The following is a 22321-nucleotide window of genomic DNA, read 5'->3' on the forward strand; positions in this document are numbered from 1 at the left end:
TATTGCTGCTGCTTTTCTGTAGAAAGAATATTAATTTTCTCCATGAGAAGACTGTGTATTAGTTTTCTTACTTCTTTCCATTACTCTAGATAAGCCATGAAACGTTTTTGGTAAGTTTTAAGTTGTATGAGCAGTAGATAGGAAGAGGTTACTGAATACAATGTAAAGGAACAAAGTACCTTCAGTAGAATGTGGAGACCTGTGTTTTAGTGCATAAGAACCTGTTGTTGTTGTTGAGTTGTTTTAAGTTTTGGGGGTTTTTTTGGTGGGGGGGGAAGAGGTTTGCAATAAACTCTTTTTATTGAGGAAGTCATTAAATATTTGAGGCACTTGGTACTGAGGCCCACTAACCGAGCAAATACTTGCCAAGATAACGCCTCTGCTTTTCATTTCTTCACAAGACTGTACTTTTAGCTGCCATTGCATTCATTTTCAAAACTCATCTGCCCATGTTACAAAATAAGACTGTTGACATATTAGTCAGAAGTCAGATTTTTAAATGTTGAGATTGGTTGAAAACCATTTTTTAGAAAAACCTGTTAGTGCTCTAATATTACAGACAGTAGTTTTGCTTTATTACTAGTTTATGTTCTATTTTTAATTTAAGTACAGTACATGAGAAAGGAGAAGTAAATTGAAATTGTAATAATAGAAGAGACAATAAAAACCACCCATTATTACCCATTAATTCTTTTTATTCTAGTTTATTAAATGTTGCAGGTCAACTCCACTTGTGACAGTAATAAGAAACTAGGTATCATGTGCTAGGGTCCTGGTACAGACGAACTCACTTCTGTTTTATTTACATGTTTGTGATGTAAAAGCTGATGTTATTTGGAGGCATTAGTAATGATGGTTCTTCACTGGGGAGCTTACCAGAGTTCTTGCTAGGTATTTTACATACAGGTTTTCATAGATTAAAAAGGGTTATTTAATAAACTGTGTTTATGACCTTCTTCCCTAGCAAATGGTAAAATATTTAATTGTAAAATTACAGGTTTCCAAGCCTTAAAAATATTTCTCATTATTTGATCTTTCGATGAAAGACAATTTGTTTATACAATTGATCTGTTTTAAAGGGAAGAAAAAAAAAATCAGATTGTGTTAGAGACTATGTCATTTATCTACAAAAATAGAGTATCTAATATGAAAACATTGTTTTTTCTCTTCCTGGGTATCTCTTATGCTTCAGTCCTGATCCTAAGGGACTATTTCTGAGTGTGGAGATGTTAGAGGGTTCTTACCTTTATTAATTTCATTACCTTATGGGAATTATGGAGATCAGTATTCCTACAGTCTTCCAAGTGCAGGAGTATTGAGAGAGGCAAAGGCACCTGCTTATGACCAAGGTGAAATAGTAAAAATGATGAGAAAAACTGAAAAGTTCCCATTAACCTGATGGTTTTCCACAGATGATAAATTAACATCTGTTCTGTACTGCTAGTACTGTTTGCTAGTAAATGGCAACGTTGGATTTTAAAAATTTGAACACTTGCCTTTCACACTGGCAAAGTTTAATAGATCCCTGTTGAATTAAAACCACTTAGAATTTGAGAGAAACTGAATATAGATGTGTAATAAAAATGTTTATGACACAAAAACTGGATTATAATGAGATATGATGGTGTTTAAATTGCACATCTCAAGAGTCATCCCAGAAATAACGAAATGCAACTTAAGTATGATCATGAGAATGTATAAATCTGCTATGACAAAGTGGTTGGATACAATACAAGCACAAATGAAAGATCCGAATAGTTCTGTTTAGCAGAGTTTGTTGTCAGACTAAATGGATTATATAGGCCTGCAGTGCCTGCTGCATACCAAAACTAAGGCTGAATAGTGATTTGTGTGAGAAGCAAGTATTGCAACTATTTTTCCTACAGAGTTCAAGACCACCGTTGCACCTTAAAATGTATCTTTTAAATCACATAATCTTTTTGAGCTTTACATTAGGAGTTGGTCATGGAAAGATGGGTAACAGATAAGAAATTTTATATTGATGTATATATAGAAAGAGAAAGTGATTATCTTCAGATTCATCTTATTTTTAATTATTCTAATGATACATTACCTGGATTGAAGTGGAATACTGCAACTGTAAATGATACAAATTGATTTTTCTTGGTAATTCCAGCATTTATAAAGTCCACAAACTACTAATGAAAACTCAAAGCTAGTAATACATGCAAATACAGCAGATACAGCACCAGGAATGAATGTTCATAGGAAGGTCATGTGTTATTAAGTATATGTGTGCGAACACTAGAAACATCATCATGTCTGTATAGAGGATATTCTTTCAGCATAGTGCTATTACTTGAAATCATTACGTTTAAGAATAAGATCAACTAAAGACCAGCATTGGCATTTGATATTCATTACATATATATATATAGCAACACAGTTGGAGAAATAGGGATAGAAAGATCCTCAAGATGCCACTGTTACTCTCCTACAAAAGTGACATCAGCCTTATGTAGGCATGGTATTAATACCATGTACAGGAGAGTTTGCAGAATTTTCAGTGGGTCTTTTAACATGTGAACTTAACTTATTACCATTAGAAAGCTTGTGAAGTTTTGTCCCTGTTTAGTTTGCATCTTTATTGCCACAGTTAAAATTACTTCTTTTCTTGTCGTCTGTGGACAGAGAGAATAGGTTATTTCCTTCCTCTTGCGGATTTGGAGACTATTAACTACGTTTCCCTTTGGACCTCTTTTCTCTAAAATTTACAATGTCAGTTTATTCAGTTTTTCTCTGAAGACTTTTATCTCTCTTGCTGTTCTTGTCAGCAGACCTTCTACAGCTAGTTCACATCAATACATCCATGGTTTTACTTTTGTGTGTGTGAGTGTGTGTGTGTGTAAGTAAAAAAGACCACTGTGTTTTAACTACAGTGGAGTACTTTTTGAGGTGGCCTATATTCTAATGTAAAAGCTGACATTTTGTTGACGCTGGTTGTATTGCCCACATTATTCCATTGAAAAAGTCAGCTGCTAAATTCAGTTTTTGAGGTTTTACTTATTCCAAACTTTATTATTAATATTTCCTCTGGATTGCAGATCAGTGTGGTGGTTCATGTTTTTTTCTTTTTTTCCCCCCTCTGCTTTTAATTAATGTGCTTATTTTTTACATAGTTTTTGTGGTACTCGCTTAGACTTGTGGTATACTTTTATAACCGTCCTTAAGTATTTTAGCGAGTTTCTTTGTATCTATATTCATGTTTACTTATACTCCTTATGTTTCATATGGTTCATGACATCAGTGAAGTGTTCAGGATTTGGCAAAAATGTGTGTTGCATTTCTTTCTCATCCTTTGCATTTTGTCCCCTTTAATCTGTACTTCTTTCTTTTGTGGAAATAGTAATATTTTTTTTTTTTGTCCTTTCATACTTATACATAGTATTGCTCACCAATTCTGTTAACAACTTTTGTTTTTAGAGTTCTGTTGTCTTTGTTTGGAAAGCTTGTGGGAGAGTCTCTTCTAAGTTTCTACTCTTTTCTTTTTCTACTGATGTCCAACACATATGAATGTAAAGTCCCTTTAGTTCTACCAAGTGTCACTTCTATAACTTAAATCACATTTTTATAATTATATTGCTTAATACTCATTTTACAGTAATTCACAAATCTAAATCTTGCCTTACAGGCAACCAAGCCATGTTCATTATCGGGCTCTTTCAGTTAACATCAACTAAAAACTGTTATAAACTGTTACAGTTATAATATTTCCAAAAAGGAAAACTAGGCTGTATTCTTCCTCCCCTTCCACCTCACTCTCAGTGACAATTAAGAACTCAGTTAAATAATTGCCTTGGCTAGGGTGGAATGTTACAGAGCTGCACATCTTTTTTTCCTTGTTATGTATATATGAGTGAATTGTGCATATTCATAACTTCATCAGAGATTCACTGTAATATATTCTTTTGAAATTTTTACTTAAGGATTGAGATTCATGGATTCAAAGTCCTAATCATCAAATCTGCAGGAAGCTTTTGGTGACTGCTGTTGATAGTGCATGTATACATGTGATGTAAAGTAAGTGAAGGATTTGCTTAATTGATTGTCTTCATGGTTATTAAATTAACATAGAACAATTTTGTATTTGAAATTCTTTACCTGGTCTACTTCTTTAATGAGAAAAGCTGTTTGTGAAATGGCATGCAAAATAAAGTAATTCTAAAGCCTACTAAGTCTAGTAATACACTAAAATACAGTACCTAAATTAAGAAATAAGTTCTGATTGTCAGTCAGTTAGGCGTTTATACCATTATTTTGCAGCATCTCTGAGAAAGGATAAGCAGACTGTTCAAGAGATTTTTTTCATATGTAGCAATGTTACCTTTCTTTTTTACCCTGACTAACACAGAGTTGTGAATTCTTTAAAAGTCAACCTCTGATCTGTAGGAAGAAAAGTATTTGTTTAGAAATTCAGCTTCTCAGTCTCCTCCTGAAACTTGTGGCTTCAAGGAGTCTGCCATCAGCATGTCTGTTCTGACTGAAACAGAAGGTAAAATTAAAGTCCTGATGAATCCCTCAAAATTAGTCATGCTTCACACTAAGAAAGGCTTCTACAAAAGCACTATGTAAAGGTCTAGGACTATCATGTGGAATAAGCTGTCACTTAAAGTAGTCTCCAACACTGACCAGCAACCACACTGCCCTTCAAACTCTTCTTCCCCTTCCAGTTTAGCTTCTTGGGCTTACTGCTGTGCCCCTTTACCATGCCCAGCCTTGATGCTGTCTTTGACATGTCAGCTGGTATTGGGCCACAGTCACGTTCAAGCATTTGCAGATGAGGTTGAGGTTTCAAAGATGGCAGGAAACGGTGTTCTGAACACTGGTGAGAAGAGATGCAATTACAGGAGGAATTTCATTCACTGAATTGTTACTGAATCCAGGTTGTCATAAACTAGAGGGCAAACTCATTTGCAAAGACTTTTTGTAAACAAAGCTTTGTTGTGAGTCGTGAGGTGTGGCTATCTTGTCTACAGCAACTGCTTCCCCCAGCACAAACATCCCCCTTCATGCTGCACCTGCACTGCCGAAGCTACTTGTCTTGATGACAGGCATGTTGTATTTTGCCATGTTCAAAGTCATACATGCTGTGACTGTGTACTACTGTATGTCACAAGATGGCAAGAAAAGCAAGAAGACCACGTTTCTGACTGTGGGCAGCTGCTGTGTGAAATTCTTCCATCATCATAATCAGCTGTTCTTCCAGTAGCTTGGACTAGATTATTCTGGTGTGACTGCTTGTGCTTTTGGTTGTCCTTGTGCTTATCCTAATTCAGCCTCCTGCTCCTAACGTACCTCCGTGTTTCTGTTGGGTTTAGCTTCCCCACATACACAAGTCTAACTTAACTGGACTACAGAATTGCGTTCCTGAATTTAAATGAAAGCAGCTTGAATTTAAAAGCAAAAACCACCTGAAAGAATAAAGAGCTCACAGAAGAGTGTCTACAAGTCTGGTGAGACTTACCTGATTCCTCTTTCAGCTTTTACCTATTTGGAGGATTTGAGATCTTGCTAAGAAGTTACCTCCCTCCCAGTGCAGTGATCTAGTGTGTGACCTGAAATTTCTGTCTAGTCATTCTAAACAAGGGAGTCTGGACTGCCAGCTGACCTGGTGCTGAGTTTTTTTACTCCACCCTTTTCTGCAGGGGAAATTTATGCAGGGATAAAAAGCAAAAATGCGTTTTCCTGGGTAGCACAGACTGAGCAAGGAGCTTCTGCTGTGGCTCTGAGGAAAGTTTCAAAACCGGCATGTATCCTTTAATATTTTGTGAGTTGTCATGAATACAAACATCAGCCTTAATGAAATTGTCTCCTGTATTTTTAATAAGCCATACTATTTGTCTCAAATCAGTCTTGTACCTAAACAATGGAATAAATGATTGGTAATCAAAAAATCAATATTAACATTGTTTGAATGTGTTTTGACATTAGAATTACATGCACTTACTTTTAGATGTAAAGCTCTGTGAAATCTAATTCCTAGTCCTTTTACTTACGTGCTGTAGTAATCTTAAGCATACAAGTGAAAGCTTATATGGAAAAAACAGTTGTACCATAGGGTGTGGGGTCAGGTTTTCAAAAGAGCTCAGCAGTAAACAACTGTGTTTCAGCATTAGAGTGAAATGGCTAATTCTTCAGAATTGTTTCCTGTAAGCTTCCTTTAAAAACATCTGACTCTTGTAGAGAAAATCCTGCCCTATAGCAGTATTTCAGAAGTAGCATGTGATTAAATACACTGTATTACAGTCTTTACCCAAAACAAGCATGTCAGAAACATATTCTTGCAAAGTGGCTGTGAGAAGTGATATTGTTGATATGTACTTGCCTTTTGAATGCCATACCAATTTGTTCAGTTAATAGATTAATTTTATTTACCAGATACAATTCAGTCTTTTACTGAGACTTTAAATTTCTTTCACAGATCTAATTAAATGCAGCCAAAGGATGTACATAAAAACTGTTTTGGGCAACAAATTCTTAATGGTGGTAGTATGTGAGTAGAAAAAGTCTAATTGAGCTATGCATCAGCAACAAACTAACAGGAAGAAAACTCCAGCAAATACAAAACCTGCAGTGAAATTAACACGATGTGCCCGTATAGAAATACGTACAAAAAACTTTTTGAACTTGTTTTATACAAACTATATCCCTTTCTAAGCAAATCATTAGGTGTTTGTTTAGCTCATTCTTCCTGTGCTGTACTAAGGAAGGAAGAACAAGCTTGTTTTATGAAGGGAAGACAAATGTTTTAATAAAGCTACTAACATGGACTGTGACTGTCAGTGTGAAGCATTACCTAGAACGAGTTGCACAACATATATTTCTGAGAACCTGTTTCTATGGAAGGAAAGAGTACTAAATAGCTCTCTGCATGTGCTCAGTGTCACAGGATTAAGTCTGTGGATAGTAAACTCTTTGAAGATAGCAGCATCTCCTACTAGTTTGCAAAGTGATATTTTTTATGGCAGTGTATGCATAATCAGTCCTCAAATCCTAGGTTAAATTTGTGGGACAAATCTACAAAATTTGTTTGAACCACCCCCCTGCCTTTGATTTTGCATATAAACTGTTGTAAACTGAAATGATCTGAATTCTTGGATGAGCATGTGTTGAAAACCATTGTTTTCAAGACCAAGACTTCAGTTGTAGTGTTCATAATATGAACTTGTAGTGCTTCATAATCATTATGGGTTTGGATTAGTTTAAGAATTCTTTTTTTTTTATTTAAAATCATCTAATAGATGTTAGTGATTTGAAAGCTCTGCTATCCCAGAATTAGGATACTTTACTCTAGACGAGTTGGGTTCTTAAGACAAACATCTGAAATTAACAACTGATTTTCAAGACTTAAACCTTGAGTGCTAGGTAGCCTGTAGTGAGATACCTGCTTTGCTTTTGATTTTGTGTAGCATGATTCTTGGTTAAACTAAAGTGATACCAAATCACCATAATGTAAATAAGGTTTACAAAAGTAGTGGGTGGAGAAGTTTCCATGTACTTCTATTTTCCACAGTCTTATCTTAACAGATTTCCTGTCTCTACCCTTCTTTTATTGTTCTTTTTGGAAAGAAAGATCATTACTCTTTTTTTAGAAAATAATGTTGACAGTAATGAAACACATAGTGTTGAATAAGTCTGGTCTATTTGCTTGAAGAGATGAGGATGGTCAAATACTGCAAAACTAGCTCTGGGCATATTGGTACACTGAATTCAGTTCCTCTTTTATTTCAGATATTTCCCATATGGTCCTATGTCGGTCTTAAGCTCAGGATCTCAATGTCTTAGGCACTGCAATTCTGCCTGAATCTAACACATAAAATTGTGTTTTCACATATGTCCCCAGAGAGTGATAATGGAGTGTACAGATTTGAAGTACACCTAGTATATATCAACTCAAAACCCATTATTAAGCATTTCTTTCTTCCTTAACCTTTTCTTAAATTTTTTTTTCCCTTTTAAGCAAAAAGATTCTTGCTTAATTATTGGAGGAGTGGTGCAGGTGTCCTGCCCAAAAACCTGTGGGTCACAGCAGTGCTAGGAATTTCTCTGTGTGAAGTTATATATCTACATTCTGCCTGTGTCTGTGTTCATGATCCTGTGTGGTTCTTGATAGGTAGCATGGAGAGCCCACTTTGTGTGCTGGCTATTGTTAACCTTGTTCTGATACACCTTATTTTCTCTGATAAGCCATACTGGCTTCCCTTTCCACTTCAGAGCGCAAATAGTCACACCCTATTTCAACTACATACTGCTGTTCTCCTCCTACTACATCAGTTACTCTTTATAATCTCTGAGGTACTATGCAGAATTAATTTCTTATTCTTTGCCATATGCTTCAGACAGTCAGCCCTTGCTTTGTATTTCTTCCTGCTTTCTGATTGAGGCGATTCTGAAGACTACATGATGATACTGCTGAAACTGATTCAAGAAAAGTAATGCAGTCTCTGTTACAAGGCCGGCTTTTTCTCAGATTCTCCCTTACCAGCCACTAGGGGGTTTTTGAGGCTTCCGGTACTACTTAAATGACAGTGCCTTTCACAGATTTTTATAAACTGACTTACAGTGGTGTCCTGCAAAAACTTCAGGAATTTCCATGTACATTAAGTGAACTTTTAATAGACAGTAGTTATTCCTCTGGTACCATTGCTGAATGTAGAAGCCGACAGAAAGGAAGACGAGAATGTACAAGTTTGGGGACTGTACTTGTAGAAGTAGTAATTAAAAAAAAACCCAAACCAAACAAAAACCTGAGATGGTAAATTTTTCAAAAATGTCCTGTAGATGTGGACCATGAATTGCTAATATTCTTTATATGTACAAGGATCAGAATAGAGTGATTATATTACTCTTGTCTGTGTTTGAACAAATTTTGCTAGAATACATATATTAAATTTTGGTAAACAGTGCGAAACATGGTTGGTTCAAATAGACATTAGAGACCTAACAATTAAAGCATCAGAAAATATTCCTGATATATTGCTTTCTCAAGCTTCCATTGATTACTTCTGTGGGTGGTTTTCTCCTTCCCCCTTAGAAGCTGAGGGAGAACCAACTACTTCTGAGGTGTTGGAAAGGGGGAGTGGTAGCTGAGTGATGGACTTTTTTTTTTTTTTTTTTTAAACTTAAGTAAAATTTGGAGAAGATGAGTGGGAGTTTATAACTTGGAAGATCTGGAAGTATGTATTTGTTGTGAAAACTTTTAATAGTTATTGTCATTTTGTGTGTCTGTGCATTGAAGGTATCCTGAGTTAGCAACTGTGTGCAGAAATCCCAATACTCTAATTTTATATCCTGGAGCTGAAGCAACCGATTTGGAAGAAGTTGCTGTGATGTCTTCTAGTTCATCTGTTATGATCATCATTGATGGAACATGGAGTCAGGCTAAAGATATATTTTACAAAAATTCTCTCTTCCGCCTTCCCAGGCAGGTGAGTTATAATATGTAAAATAAAAATTTTAAGTGTGTCTATTAGATGCTTGCTTTCTGACCAGCCAGAAGGGAGTGTTTGTGTGAGGATGAAAATCATGGAAACCTGGTTTCCTTCTCAGCTGTAACTGGCTGACAAGATAAGGAAAACTTGAATAATTAAATAATCTATAAAATTGTGAGAAAGATAACTATAAATACTGGGGGTTTTCATTTTGTCACTTGAAATTTATTTTTGTTTCTTTTAAGTGTTGAACTTCATAGTGAATAATTGTTTTGCAAAATTGAAAACTGGTTTGTGTAGGAAAATTTTTGCCTGTTGCCTAAAATATTAGAACATAGATGGTGAAATAAGCATTTTTTTTTCTCTCCTGTATAAGTATTTTACATTGCAGCAATAGGAAAGCTGAAAGTAGAATTTTTTAGCCTCTTGTGAAAGTGTCACACTCTTTCCCGCATATTTGGTCTCCACCATATTAAAAACTTTATGACTTAAATACTGGCCACATGAGGTTTGGGGTTTTTTTTGTTTGTTTTGTTGGGGTTTTTTGGTGGTTTTTTTTTTTCCCCCTTAGGAAAATCAACACCCACCCACTTGAACTGCCAGTAAGGATTAAGCCTAATGAAAGTATCCTAGATCGTAATACATTGTTAATAACATTAGTGGACATAGGTTCCTGTTGCTGCATTGTGAATGGTATGATGCTACTTTTCAACAAATTTTTTAGTGGATACTTGAGTGTGGCTTTGGTACAGGAGTCCTGAATGTAAGTTTTAAACATAAAATGTAATCTTCTGTGACTCAGTTGCTGTTGTTGAGTAAGTTTTTCCCCTGTTACTTGATTGAAATAATTTGTATTGTGTCATATACACACACCAGGCAGCATTTCTTTATGTACTACAATGGTGTAAGTTAAATGCTCAATGATTTTCTGGGAAAGGCAAATGCTTAAATGATTTTCTGGGAAAGGCTCTGATTTCGCACACTGCAGTTTTGTTATCTGCATTGTGCATCATTCATAACCAACAACTTCTAAATCCAGAAGTTGGAGAATGTTACTGGTTGGATTCCTTATAAGTCTTTGAAAGGAAACGTAACTTTTTGTCTTTGTAGTTTTGTCATATGCTTGCCAATGGAGCAAGGAAAAACTGGTCAAACCATTACATTTCTTCTGTGGCTGGAACTTGTCTGTAATACCATAAGTTCAAATTTGTTTGGAAGTCAAATTGATGTTTAAATTTAGTACTGCCATTGCTTTAGGTTTTCTCGTGTGTTGGTTCTTACCATAAGATTCCTGATTTTGCTCCTGACCAGTTTCCCTATGGTCATACTGGTAGGGACCCAGGGTGTGGCAGAGCACACAGCTCCTGGAGGGTGAAGGGCCTCTGGCCCTTTAGAAAGAAGAATGCACACCTCAAACTTTCAAATGCAGTGAACACAGCTCTTGTGTAAGTATCTGTCTTAACTCCAGTCTTTGTTCTAGTTTATAACTAGTTTGCAGTTCCTTATTTATTGTACTTTTTTGAAACTTCTGGGCACTGCAGGCTTTTGGTTTGAATTCAAAAATACTTAAATATTCTGAAATATTTGTTTCCATCAGCTAGTTGATTTGAATGTCCAAATCACATATAGGAGGAGTTTTGCTACAGATCAAAATGGGGCAGAAGTCCTGATCACTTGGGTTCTTGTAGATGGCATGATGCATGATATAGATGGTAATGGTGTTTGTCTCGTTTCACTTTATTCCTTATTAACATTTGTTTCTCTCTGCTTCACTCTTGCACATTATTACTGAGAAAAATAAATCAGGAGCTAACCAGCCTGTGAAATGATGATTGATTATAACATATAACTCTTAAGAATAATCAAGGGAATTAAATAACATGGGGTGAAGTCCAGTTTCCATATGGGAAAGATATTGGAAATAAAGTGTTTTCCAGATACCTTCTTTAAACAACTTCATGCTGGAATTTTGATCCCTGTGTTATAGTTGTATTTTGGCTGTGAACCATACTTTTATCTAAATGAGTGTAAAGAAGATAGTCAGTGATGCAAAAACCAGCAGAATTCATTGAGTAGTAAGAAATGAAGAGAGAGATAGTTGATCCAGTTTTGTCCAATAGTTGAAAAGTTCTTTAAGCTCAAAACTTCACTGTTCCATAAAGCAAAATTTTATATATTCATAATGTAAATGCAGGGGCATAAAAAGAATCTGTATTAAGTGTAGACCTGAACTATTTGTTTTAACCTGCCAAGCATAGCATTGAGTAAATAAGGTACAGAAAATGAATAATACTTCAGGATAAGTTCTCCTCTTACTTAACCTTCTGTATTACAAATAAATTAATTTGGTCACACAGATGCAACTAGAATGTCACCTGAGGTGCCTGTCAGGAACACCTGACAAGAAACCTATCTATGAAAAAAATACACCCTGCCTCACCTCTTTCTGATTGCAGCATGTATCCAAGAGGACAGAAGTAAAGTTATTAATCTGGTCTGTACATTATCATTATGGAAGAACTCAATGTTAAAAATAAATTCCTTAATTCTATTTTCAAAATTCAAATGGTTTCAATAGTCTGGTTTTTGTCAGAAGTACATAATGTTTTATCTTATGGCAAGGAATCCGTGAGTGAAATTTTAGGGGTCATAGAAGGTAATTATTCAGAGTAAAGGTGCATAGAGACTCTGAAAACTACCAAGTCTCTAGTACTTGATGCTGATTTGAGAATTTATTGTGTTCCTTTCAGATTTTTTCTTATGTTATGCCCATGCGAAGCTCATGGAGACCAGCAAGGCCAAGTGCAAGGTCCTGCATACGGGTCAGGGCAATCCCAAGCATAATGACAGGCTGGGTGATGAGTGGCTTGAGAGTGGCCCTGTGGAGAAGGACTTGGGAGTAGTAGTGAATGGGAAAACTGACTATGAGCCAGCAATGTGCGCTTGCAGCCCAGAAAGCCAACCGTGTCATGGACTGCATCAAGAGAGGTGTGACCAGCAGGTCAAGGGAGGTGATTCTCCTCCTCTACTCCACCCTTGTGAGAACCACCTGTAGTGCTGTGTCCAGCTCTGGGGCCCCCAACATAAGAAGGACATGGACCTGTTGGAGCAGGTCCAGAGGAGGCCACAAAGATGATCAGGGGCTGGAGCACCTCCCCTTGGACAGGTTGAGAGAGTTGGGGTTGTTCAGCCTGGAGAAGAGAAGGCTCCGGGGAGACCTTATAGCGGCCTTCCAGTACTTAAAGGGGGCTACAGGAAAGATGGGGAGGGACTTTTTACAAGGGCATGTAGTGATGGGACAAGGAGTAATGGCTTTAAACTGGAAGAGGTTAGATTTAGATTAGATATAATGAAGAAGTTCTTTACTGTCAGGGTGGTGAAACACTGGTACAGGTTGCCCAGCAGGGCTGTGGCTGCCCCCTCCCTGGCAGTGTTCAAGGCCAGGTTGGACGGGGCTTGGAGCAACCTCGTCTAGTGGAAGGTGTCCCTGCCCATGGCAGGGGCGTTGGAACTAGATGGTCTTTAAAGGTCCCTTCCAGCTCAAACTGATCTATGATTTTTATCATTAACTTCTTCAGTTCTCCATTTGGGACCACTTCTTCATGCTATAGTTTTTGTCTTCCATATGGGACACCCTGCAAAACTCTGCTGGACTGGAATTATAGAATCCTAGAATGGCCCAGGTTGGAAGGGACCTGAAATGATTATCTGGTCCACCCTTTTGTGGGAAAGGAAGTCTGGATGAGATTTACATCTTGAAAACCAGTGATGGGTACTCTGCTATGTCCCTGGGAAGGTTGTTCCAGTGATTGATTTTCTTACTGTAAAAATTTTCCTATATTGAGATGAAACCCCTCACTGCAATTTGTACCTGTTTCCCCTTGTCCTCTCTACATGTCTTCTTGTGAAGAGAGAGCCTCTGTCATCTTTGTGACTGCCCTCTATGTACTGGAATACTGTGATGAGGTCCCCCTTGAGCGTTCTTTTCTCCAGGGAGAAAAGTCAAGAAGTATTGCAGTGCTAGATGAGATCATAGTCAAATATTGAAGATTATGCACCCTTGAAGTCTGAAGAGACTTCAGTGTTTAATTCCATTTTCAAGCACTGACACTTTGAGTCTTAAAATTGTATCTGCATTACCCTTGAGAGGGTGGTTTTCTTGATTGTGCTTATGTCCTTGAGATAGTTTTGAAGCAATTGGTTTAAACTGCTCTGTCTTATACAAATCTCAGTAGCAATCTTACCGCAGCAATGTGTGGTCACAGCATGTGCTGCATAAGTGTGGTTATGATCCTGGTAAACAGTGGCTTAAGCCAATGCTGTTAAGTACTAACTGAATTGAACCTAGCTGTATAAAAGCTCCTACAGTCTGAGTATTTACTGACAGTCCAAGGGATGTGGACTAAATACATCTGCATTTTGGCATTTTACCTGCCTAAATCTTTTTAGACCTTGTAGTGAAGTGTAAAATGTAATTAGTATCCATGAGTCTGTTAAAATGTTTGCTTTGTTAAAATAATGGACAGAAAAATTATGGATCACTTAACATACAAATGATTCTTTTAAAATTCTGAAATCCTGCCTAATGCAAAATGGAACTGAAAAAGAATTTGAAGAGGTAGGATGAGTGAAAATCTTGTTATGAAAGTAGGCCAAGAAACTCTTGGAAAAGTGAGTAGTATTGATGATGCTGCACAAAACATTTTTCACTTTTTGAGATAGTACCACAAAATGGTGGTAGAGATGAGCTTCAGTATGCAAAACTGAAATATTAAACATTTGCTGGATATTCTCATCATTCCCACTATGGTTGATACTTGCAGTTTTCCCTACATATGTGTCTGGATACATTTTTTTTCTAAAACAATGATGAAACATAATAGTATTTCTTTGTTAAAGACTAAGAATTGTTTTTTAAGGGTGGAATGATACTAATGATAAAATGGCAGGCAAATAGAGGCATTTTAGTGTTTTACATGCTTAGAATTGGTGTTCTGAAAAAGTCTAATTAGAATTAATATTCTTCTTAAGCTTTCTTCTTTGGCTCTGTGATTTTGAGTGAAATGTGTGTTTCCAAAACATTCATAATTTCATGAGAACTACTGATATTTAATAAGTATTAACAAAATCCAGTTAAAAAGTTTACTATTTACTTTAGATTTACTTTACTATTACTTTAGATTTCATTAAGATATTAAAATGTGTTTGTGTACTACAGGAAATTAAAAAACATTTGCTGTTTACAAACAAATCTGCTCTTACTGTAGGAGGTTATTGCACCAGAAAGACTAGGTATAAATCACATCTACATGTGATTTTGTAGAAACTTAATTTCCCCATTATAGTTTCCTGGATTTTAAAATGTTTTGGTCGTACAAAATTTTATAGATGTAGGAGCAAAAGTGAGTGTGGCAATGCTAATCTGTACATGAACATGGATAAAAGCATGTAACTACATGATAGCCCTGAAAGTTCAAGAATCGGTCTTCCAGATGCTAATTGTTAACAGGGTACTGTGTACCTTTACTCCCTTGCAGTGTGCACCTATATAGAGGGTTTAAGACTGCAAAAGTCAACTGTCAGATATGGTTTATCACTGGGGTGACTCACAGACTTTCTTGCTGAGAAGGTTCTGAGGCATTGAGTTACGAAGCAGTGATGCAGATGATCATACTCTTAAGCTCTTGGGGAAAAATGCGAGCAGACAGCAGGAATATCAAAAACGTTCCTAGCAGATTTGCTTCTTTGTGCGTACTTGAATTCTGCATTGCATGGACCACAGCGTTTAACAGTTGCAGTTACAGCCTGAATTAACACCCTACTTATCTGATCTTTTTGTAATGGAAAAGAATATTCTGCTGTCCCTACCTTTCTTTTTATTGGAATTGCATTGCAACTCTTCTTTTAAAGGGTTTAAATTCTTAGTGAAAATGAAAAATACAGTGGCTCTTGAAGTATTATTAAGTGTATTAAAATATTTTTTTAAACTATGATGGTTAGTTTGGTTGTTACCAAGTATACCAGAGCTAAAATCAATATTTGGTTTGATTTTTATTTTATATGCTAGTGATTATTCAAATCACATGTTTTAAGGACATTGTTGGAGTTCTCAAATTCAGAAATAGCTTCCTTCAGGAAAAAAAAATGTTTTCCCGTGTTGAAGTGTGACCTAAGTGGATTTAGTTTGTTAGAGGTAGTACAGTGCTAAGTCAGAACTTGTGCTGTAACTGCTGAGACAGGTAGGGCTCAATGAAGACACCAGTTGAGCATGGAGCAGTGCAAAGGCAATATTTAAGCACTGTGTACACAACTATGTATTAAACTAAGTTTGGTCGTTTTGTGCTGAATTAAAATAAACAGTTACATAATTAAAATAAACAGTTACATGGTAAACGATTATAATAAAACTGTCTGTAAGCAAACATTAGCACTCTTATGGATTAAATTTTGTTCACCCTGTGACTGTGTTCTGTTTCATCTTTCTTACTGAGCTAGACACCATGGCCAACACTGTAAGGTTTTCCTGGCTTTTTCCTATTTCTACATGATTTTCTATTTTTCTATTGATTTAAATACTCTGTAGATGGTTGTCTATCTGAATTAAGGAGTTTTTGTTTCATGTTTTGAAATTTTGGTTTGATAATGCAGTTTTGAAAGATTAATATTAGTAGTACATCACTATATTTGGAATTCAAGAAGACAGGTTTTTCTCCCAGAAATAGAATGAGGTAGATATGACAGTATCCAAAGAAAGAGGATACTGAAGGAAAAGAGGCTATGATTCCTGCAGGCATCATCTGTAGGTGAAAAAGAAGCTGTTATAACTAAAATTCTTTAACAAATGGTGATTTGAGTTTTTAATCAATGCTCTGTAGGTAGAAAAGAGGTATTTTAGTAATGAAGGGATTAGCAATTCTGAATTACAAGCTATACTACAAAGATGCAATAAATTGGAGGCATTAGAAGATCACACTTAATTGTGTTCCTTCACAGCTTCACTGATTTTGGGTAATACAAATTTCTGTATTGAATGATTTTAAAGATACTGTAGGATATTTTAATAAACTTTGTTGTTGTTTTAAATTAGTATTGAAATCTAAATATCTTCAATGAAAAGCTCTTTTATTCAACAGTTCAATCAGCAGAGCTTTTTACTTTGAAAAGAATTTTGGAAGAAAATTCAGTTGAGCTCTTCCAGAAAGTCCCATTGGAAATATATTTATGAATCCAACGTATTTAACTATATCAGAAAGATTTAAATTTAAGTCTTGATCCAGCATCATTCTTATGGTCTGGAATTTTTACCAATGACAAAGCATGAACTTGGACAAAGTTTATAGCAGAAACTTACGAAACACATGGCTTAAGGTGACTTTTATAGTTTTTAATATGATTACATTGATTACCTTTTGTATTTTATGAGCTGGCACCCTCTAGAGAAGCACATTATCCCAGGATGTTTTGCATAGCCACAACTGAGGAAGAGACCACAAGCATTACAGTATGCACTGCAGGCTTTCTTGCAACAGCTGTTGTGGTTTGCAAAGGTGATACAGAAACAGTATTCCGTTAACTTGGAGCAGTGGATGCAATTAGCTCAGAGGGAAGAATGAGCTGGTTTGCACAGCAGGCGTACTTGGCACAGTTAGACTGGTGGTATATTGTACAAAGCAATCACAGAGCACTGTGGGTGAAGCTGCTTCTGTTTATGAGGAGATAAGCATAGCATAGTGGGAACAGATGGCTAAAAAAACCGTTTGACCTTCTACTCCTTTTCTACTCCTTGAGTATCAAAAAAAGGTTGAAAAAATTTACCTAGAGACAAACACATGTATAAAAATGTAGGCAAGCTATCCCAAGTACTTACTGTCTTATCAGAGTAGGTAATATGTGAATCAGTTTTATTTATGTATAAGTGCTTCTGGGCCACTGTTGTAAATCCAAGCATCTGCTATCCAAAACCTGAATGGATTATTTCTATCACCTGATACCTTGTTTTCCTCGTTTAAACAGCTAATGACAATCTCCTTGGGATCATTATGCTTATGCTATATAGTTGTAGAAAAAAAGAATTATCCATCCCTTAAAAATGTTGGAAAGTGCTATATGCTTGATTTTGAGACTTGGGGAGGAGTTCATATGCTGGTATTCCGGTATCAAAAAATAATTTAAACTGAATGTACAATGATGTATGAAAACTGTGAGTGTTCCCCTGTAATTTTAAGCTGCCATCAGTCTAGCCAACAGTCAAGAGAAATATGATTTCAGACAGTCAGGAAAGGGGTGTAAAGCATAATTCGCTTTTACTTATTTTTCTTTTTCTTCCTGTCTTCTTATGCATTACATCTATACCTAATAATCTGTAATTCTTGACATTTTGCTGTCACAAAATACTTCCTAAACATCTCAGAAGAGCACAGGATGTTTTCATGGAGTATTCCAGTTGTAGTGTTACCATCTGCACATATTGTGTAACTTTTTGTTCCTAGCTTAATTCACTGTAAATCTGAACGGTGTGCCCGCTTGTGCATGAGTGGGCACAGTTTGAGGCTGGGGATGGCTTCGTATTCACGTAGACTCTATAATTCTTTGTTGATGCACTTCTCTGCTACTTAATGGGCATAATAATGTCAGCAGCAAGATGCCAGCAAATCATCCTGTCTATTTATACATTCATCACAGCATTGCTGTTATGCAAATTTTCAACACCTCATTTTCTTTTCCTATCATGCCTTCACAACTTCTGACACACCTATTCTGTTTTCCTTATACTTCCTTTGTAATATGAAGATTGGTATCATCAGCTAAAATCTGGCTTCTTACAGCAAATTTTTAACCCTTGAGGTTTACCATTCCAATTCAGCTTGCACTGTATGCTTAAATCTGCTTGACTAGTGGTGAACATTTGTGAGTATATGCTTGTACTGATCCAAGCACTAGCCCTCAAGTGGGTTGATATTTTGATATCTGAGTTAAGATTATGCTTGTGATCTCTCTTGTTGTTCCTTTCACTCCCTCCTCATCCTTCCATCTCAGAGATGGGATTTATTTTCCAAACCAGCTTCCTTGGAGCCCAGGATGTGACTTCTAAAGACTTTTAACAGATCTGCATGCAGTTTTGCTTGAGCTTTTAAAAAAATAAGAGGTAGTTTTGAGATCAGGGAATCATCAGTAAATCTGACTTATTGTAACTAGTGTTTTAACAGTTGAAAATTATTTCTGTATTTCTTCTTCTGCAAGAGAAGTGAGAATACCAAACACGAACTGGAGAATATATGACAGAAGCACCCAGAAATGACAAGAATGTATGTGTACAGACTTTGATTGTTATTCAAAGGCTTTGACAAACACTGTCTACAGTAATTTTAGTGAATATTTAGAGATTTTGGAGTTTTTGATTAGTCTTGAGAGCATCTATTTGCAGAATATTTGTTCTTCTTCTTGGAGAAGAACAACCTTTAACAGTCAGAAGTTATTTCAAGTGATGCAAAGCAGGCTCTGTATATGATCATTTTTAATGAGGTCCATGTCATTTAATATCATGACTATCATTTTGTTGATCTATAGACCTATCAATACTTGTCACACAAATAAAATATCTGTGTCAGAAAAGGTGCTATCTTCTGTGTGTTAGACATAGCGATGTATATGTATAAGGACATGTAGCACCTTCTAAGATGGCAAAGTCATTCCTACTGTGCTTTAAATTTCCGGGACACTTGATGCAAAGGAAGTTCTTAAAAGAAGGATAAAGTATCCCAGAATGATCTTCTGGCCACAAAGTTTATGTTCAGCTCTAGAATTGTCAATGTTTTAAGGACAATCGTGCCTCATTGACATCTCACCCAGTCAACAGTGACGGCTTGGAGAATGTGGGCATCAGGATGTCTGAACATCTCCAGAGTCTAAGATTATCACAGTCCCTGATTATTCCTCTAGGACTGCATGTTATTGGCTGTGTTTCTGCTTATCCTTTCACATATCTAGGGAGACTGCAAATAAAATAATGGAAAAGATGATAAAGAATAGAATTAGAAGATCCATGGATAAATATGCGGTATTGGGCTAGCCCAATGTAGCTGTTGAAAACAGGTGACATATCTCACAAATTTACTGGAGCTCTTTATCCAGCTGCTTCATGGCTCCTTCAGAAGCAATCTGACTGAAGCCGTGTGTGGAGGTCACTTCTGTCAGGTGCCCTCACCAAATATCCTCAATAAAACTATGAGTCATAAGAAGAACTGTCTCATGTAAAAAATATTAGACAGGATAACAGTAACAGGTCTGTTTTCATAGTGATTGTAATTTTATTTTATGGTTTGTAGATATGTCATCAGTGGAGCCCCCAGTGAGTCCATGATATTCAGCATATTCTGAAGTAATACAAAGGAGTGTTTACTGTTAAGTGATAAAATTTCATCATGACATTAAGTTACTTAGAGTGGTAATGGGAACGTCCAGCTGTGAAGAGTTGGAGAAAGACTATGAAACTCAGTAACTGGACGTTAACATAGCACAGGAAATTCACTGTAGATAAATGGTAGTGAAAGCATACACCAAAAATTATCCTATTTTACTTTTTTTTTTTTTAAAAAAAAAAGAAAAGGTCTTAACTGGGCACTTCACTCATCAGCAGTGAGATTTTGGAATTATAGTAAGTTCCATGAAAACCTCAGTTCAGTGCCCAAGACCACTGAAAAATTAAGTTTAATATTAGATGCACATGTGCTTGCTTGCATGTATTCTGTCTCTTTCAGGCCCACAGCCCTCCTATTTAAAAAAAAAAAAAAAGCACAAAAATTGACAAACATCTAGAAGATGTTCAAAGAGAACCAACAAAGGAACAAAATAGGGGATGGATTGCATATAAGAAACAGCAAACTGGGCTCTTCTTTAGCTGGAAAGAACCAGTCCAGCATGGCAAAGATTTATAAATGTGTAAGTGAAACACAGAGGGTAAATATGGACCAACTGTTGACTGTCCTTGCCAATACAGGAAATAAAAGGCATCAAAAGAAATGAGTAGTGAGAAATTCAGATGAAAAAGTGGTAGTTCTTCGCACATGTATCAAAACAGTGGAATTCATTACAGTGGGAATTTTTGTATTTTCAAAGTTTGGAAAGTAACTGGACAAAATCACAGAAGAAAACTCCACCAAGGATTGGATTGTTTTTAAATGCCAAGGGGTCAGTTCCAGCCTGTGAGATCCCTGAGTTGTTGGAGGCTAGAAAAACATCCAGAGGAAATACTTCTGTGTGCCCTTTATTGTAAGCTTCTGCTGTTTATGTTATTTTTTTCCCATTAGGGACAGATGTAAACCCATACTCGACAAATTAAATATTCTGTTGCCCCATTCCTCCTCCAAAAGAGAAAGTAGAAAAAATAAAAATAGGGTAAAAAGATGAAATACTGTGGGGGACAGTGAGCCACTGATTGGTACTGAAGCCCTGAAACTTGATGGGGCCTTAAGTGGATGGTAGTGGTGTAAATAAGAAGTAGCAACTGATGGTGAGAACAGTACAGCCCAAACCTCAAGAGAGAGGAGAGACAAGAAGTCATTTTTCCAAGAGCCTCCAATCACATAATTTTGCCATGCTAATACAACTACTGTTGGCTCCTTCAGTATTAAAACTTGTTGAAATTCAGAGTCTGTTGTATTTTTTGGTTTGTTTTCTTGATGTATTTTCTGCACAGAAATACTCACTTCTGCAGATTTACTCATTTACTTGCAGCTTCTGTCCTCTTTCTGTTTTATGATTGTCTTTATACATGTTTGGTATAAACTGTTTCTAAGAAGACAGAAAACAGCCAGTATTTTGCTCTTTTTAAAAAAGTTTCTTATCTGTACAGCTATTTCTGACTTTTCTTAATTAGGCTTTTTTTTTTTTTGTTTAGCCTTCTCCACGGTCTTTTGTGTTACTAAGTCTCCTGTCTTTTTTTTTTTTCTTTTTTTTTTTTTTTGACTATTGGACTAATTGACTTAAAAAGTCACTTCTGTGATTTCGCAGATCCTGTACTTGATCACATTCCTTTTTTTATTTCAGATTTCTGCTCCAGTGCAAGCTCTGTTTCACCAGCTGTCCTCCTATCACATTATTTTTAGAATAACTAGTTCTTATATTAAAGTCTTTTATCTTCATGTTATGAGAAAGCTGAAGCAATCTTTTTTTTGGCCTCACCACCTGAAAGGTCATAAGGCCAAAAGCTTTTCTAGAAATTATTTTGTTTCAAATATTTTCATGAACGTGACTGCTATTGTTAAAAACTCTGCAGGCATTCTGGAGGAATGGTGGTTCTGCAGGGTTAGTTAAGAATCAAGGGGACAGCTAGATGTGCTTTATTTTTAAAAGTAAAATTTTAAAGCTCTTAACATTTAAGAAGAAAAATTAGGACCAGAGTTTGCTTCTCTGATTCATATGACAAATCAGTTACATTTATTTGAGTTTAGTATTTTACTGTGCAAATAAAGGATAGCAAAATTTGGTCCTTAGTTTTGAAATTTCATTCCACAGACTTTCTCATACCACTGAGCAATTACTAAATATTAATGTAAGAACCTGCTCAATAGTGTAAGTAGTGGCTTTCTTGCAGTCCTTGAGCCTGTGAACTTGGGCATTTGATAGTAACTCTTGCATTTGCTTGAAAAGATAGTCACATCTAAGGGCAGAATTCAAGTATCTAACTACATTATCTGTGTAAATTTTGGACTTTACATACCCACAAGACAATACTTCAAATTCAGGACTAAATTTGGAATTGTTAAATCAGCATGTCCCTAGGCAATACCACTGTGGATGAGATACTTTCTGCTTTGAAATGTCTTCACCAAAGACACCTGGAACACCTCTTTACTACAAATTAAAAAAAA

At 36.1% G+C, this 22321-nt stretch overlaps 1 protein-coding gene across 2 annotated transcripts in view; it reads left to right on the plus strand.

Annotated features, from left to right (window-relative positions):
* DTWD2 (DTW motif tRNA-uridine aminocarboxypropyltransferase 2) overlaps window positions 1-22321 on the plus strand; it is a 100172-nt gene that overhangs the window by 52548 nt on the left and 25303 nt on the right. For both annotated transcript variants that reach the window (XM_074812200.1, XM_074812198.1), the window contains exon 4: window positions 9260-9449. In XM_074812200.1, the coding sequence (XP_074668301.1) occupies window positions 9260-9449 (190 nt within the window). The remainder of the gene's footprint in view (window positions 1-9259; window positions 9450-22321) is intronic.

The sequence above is a fragment of the Strix aluco genome, chromosome Z (assembly GCF_031877795.1).
Source record: "Strix aluco isolate bStrAlu1 chromosome Z, bStrAlu1.hap1, whole genome shotgun sequence".
NCBI classification, from domain to species: Eukaryota; Metazoa; Chordata; class Aves; order Strigiformes; family Strigidae; genus Strix; species Strix aluco.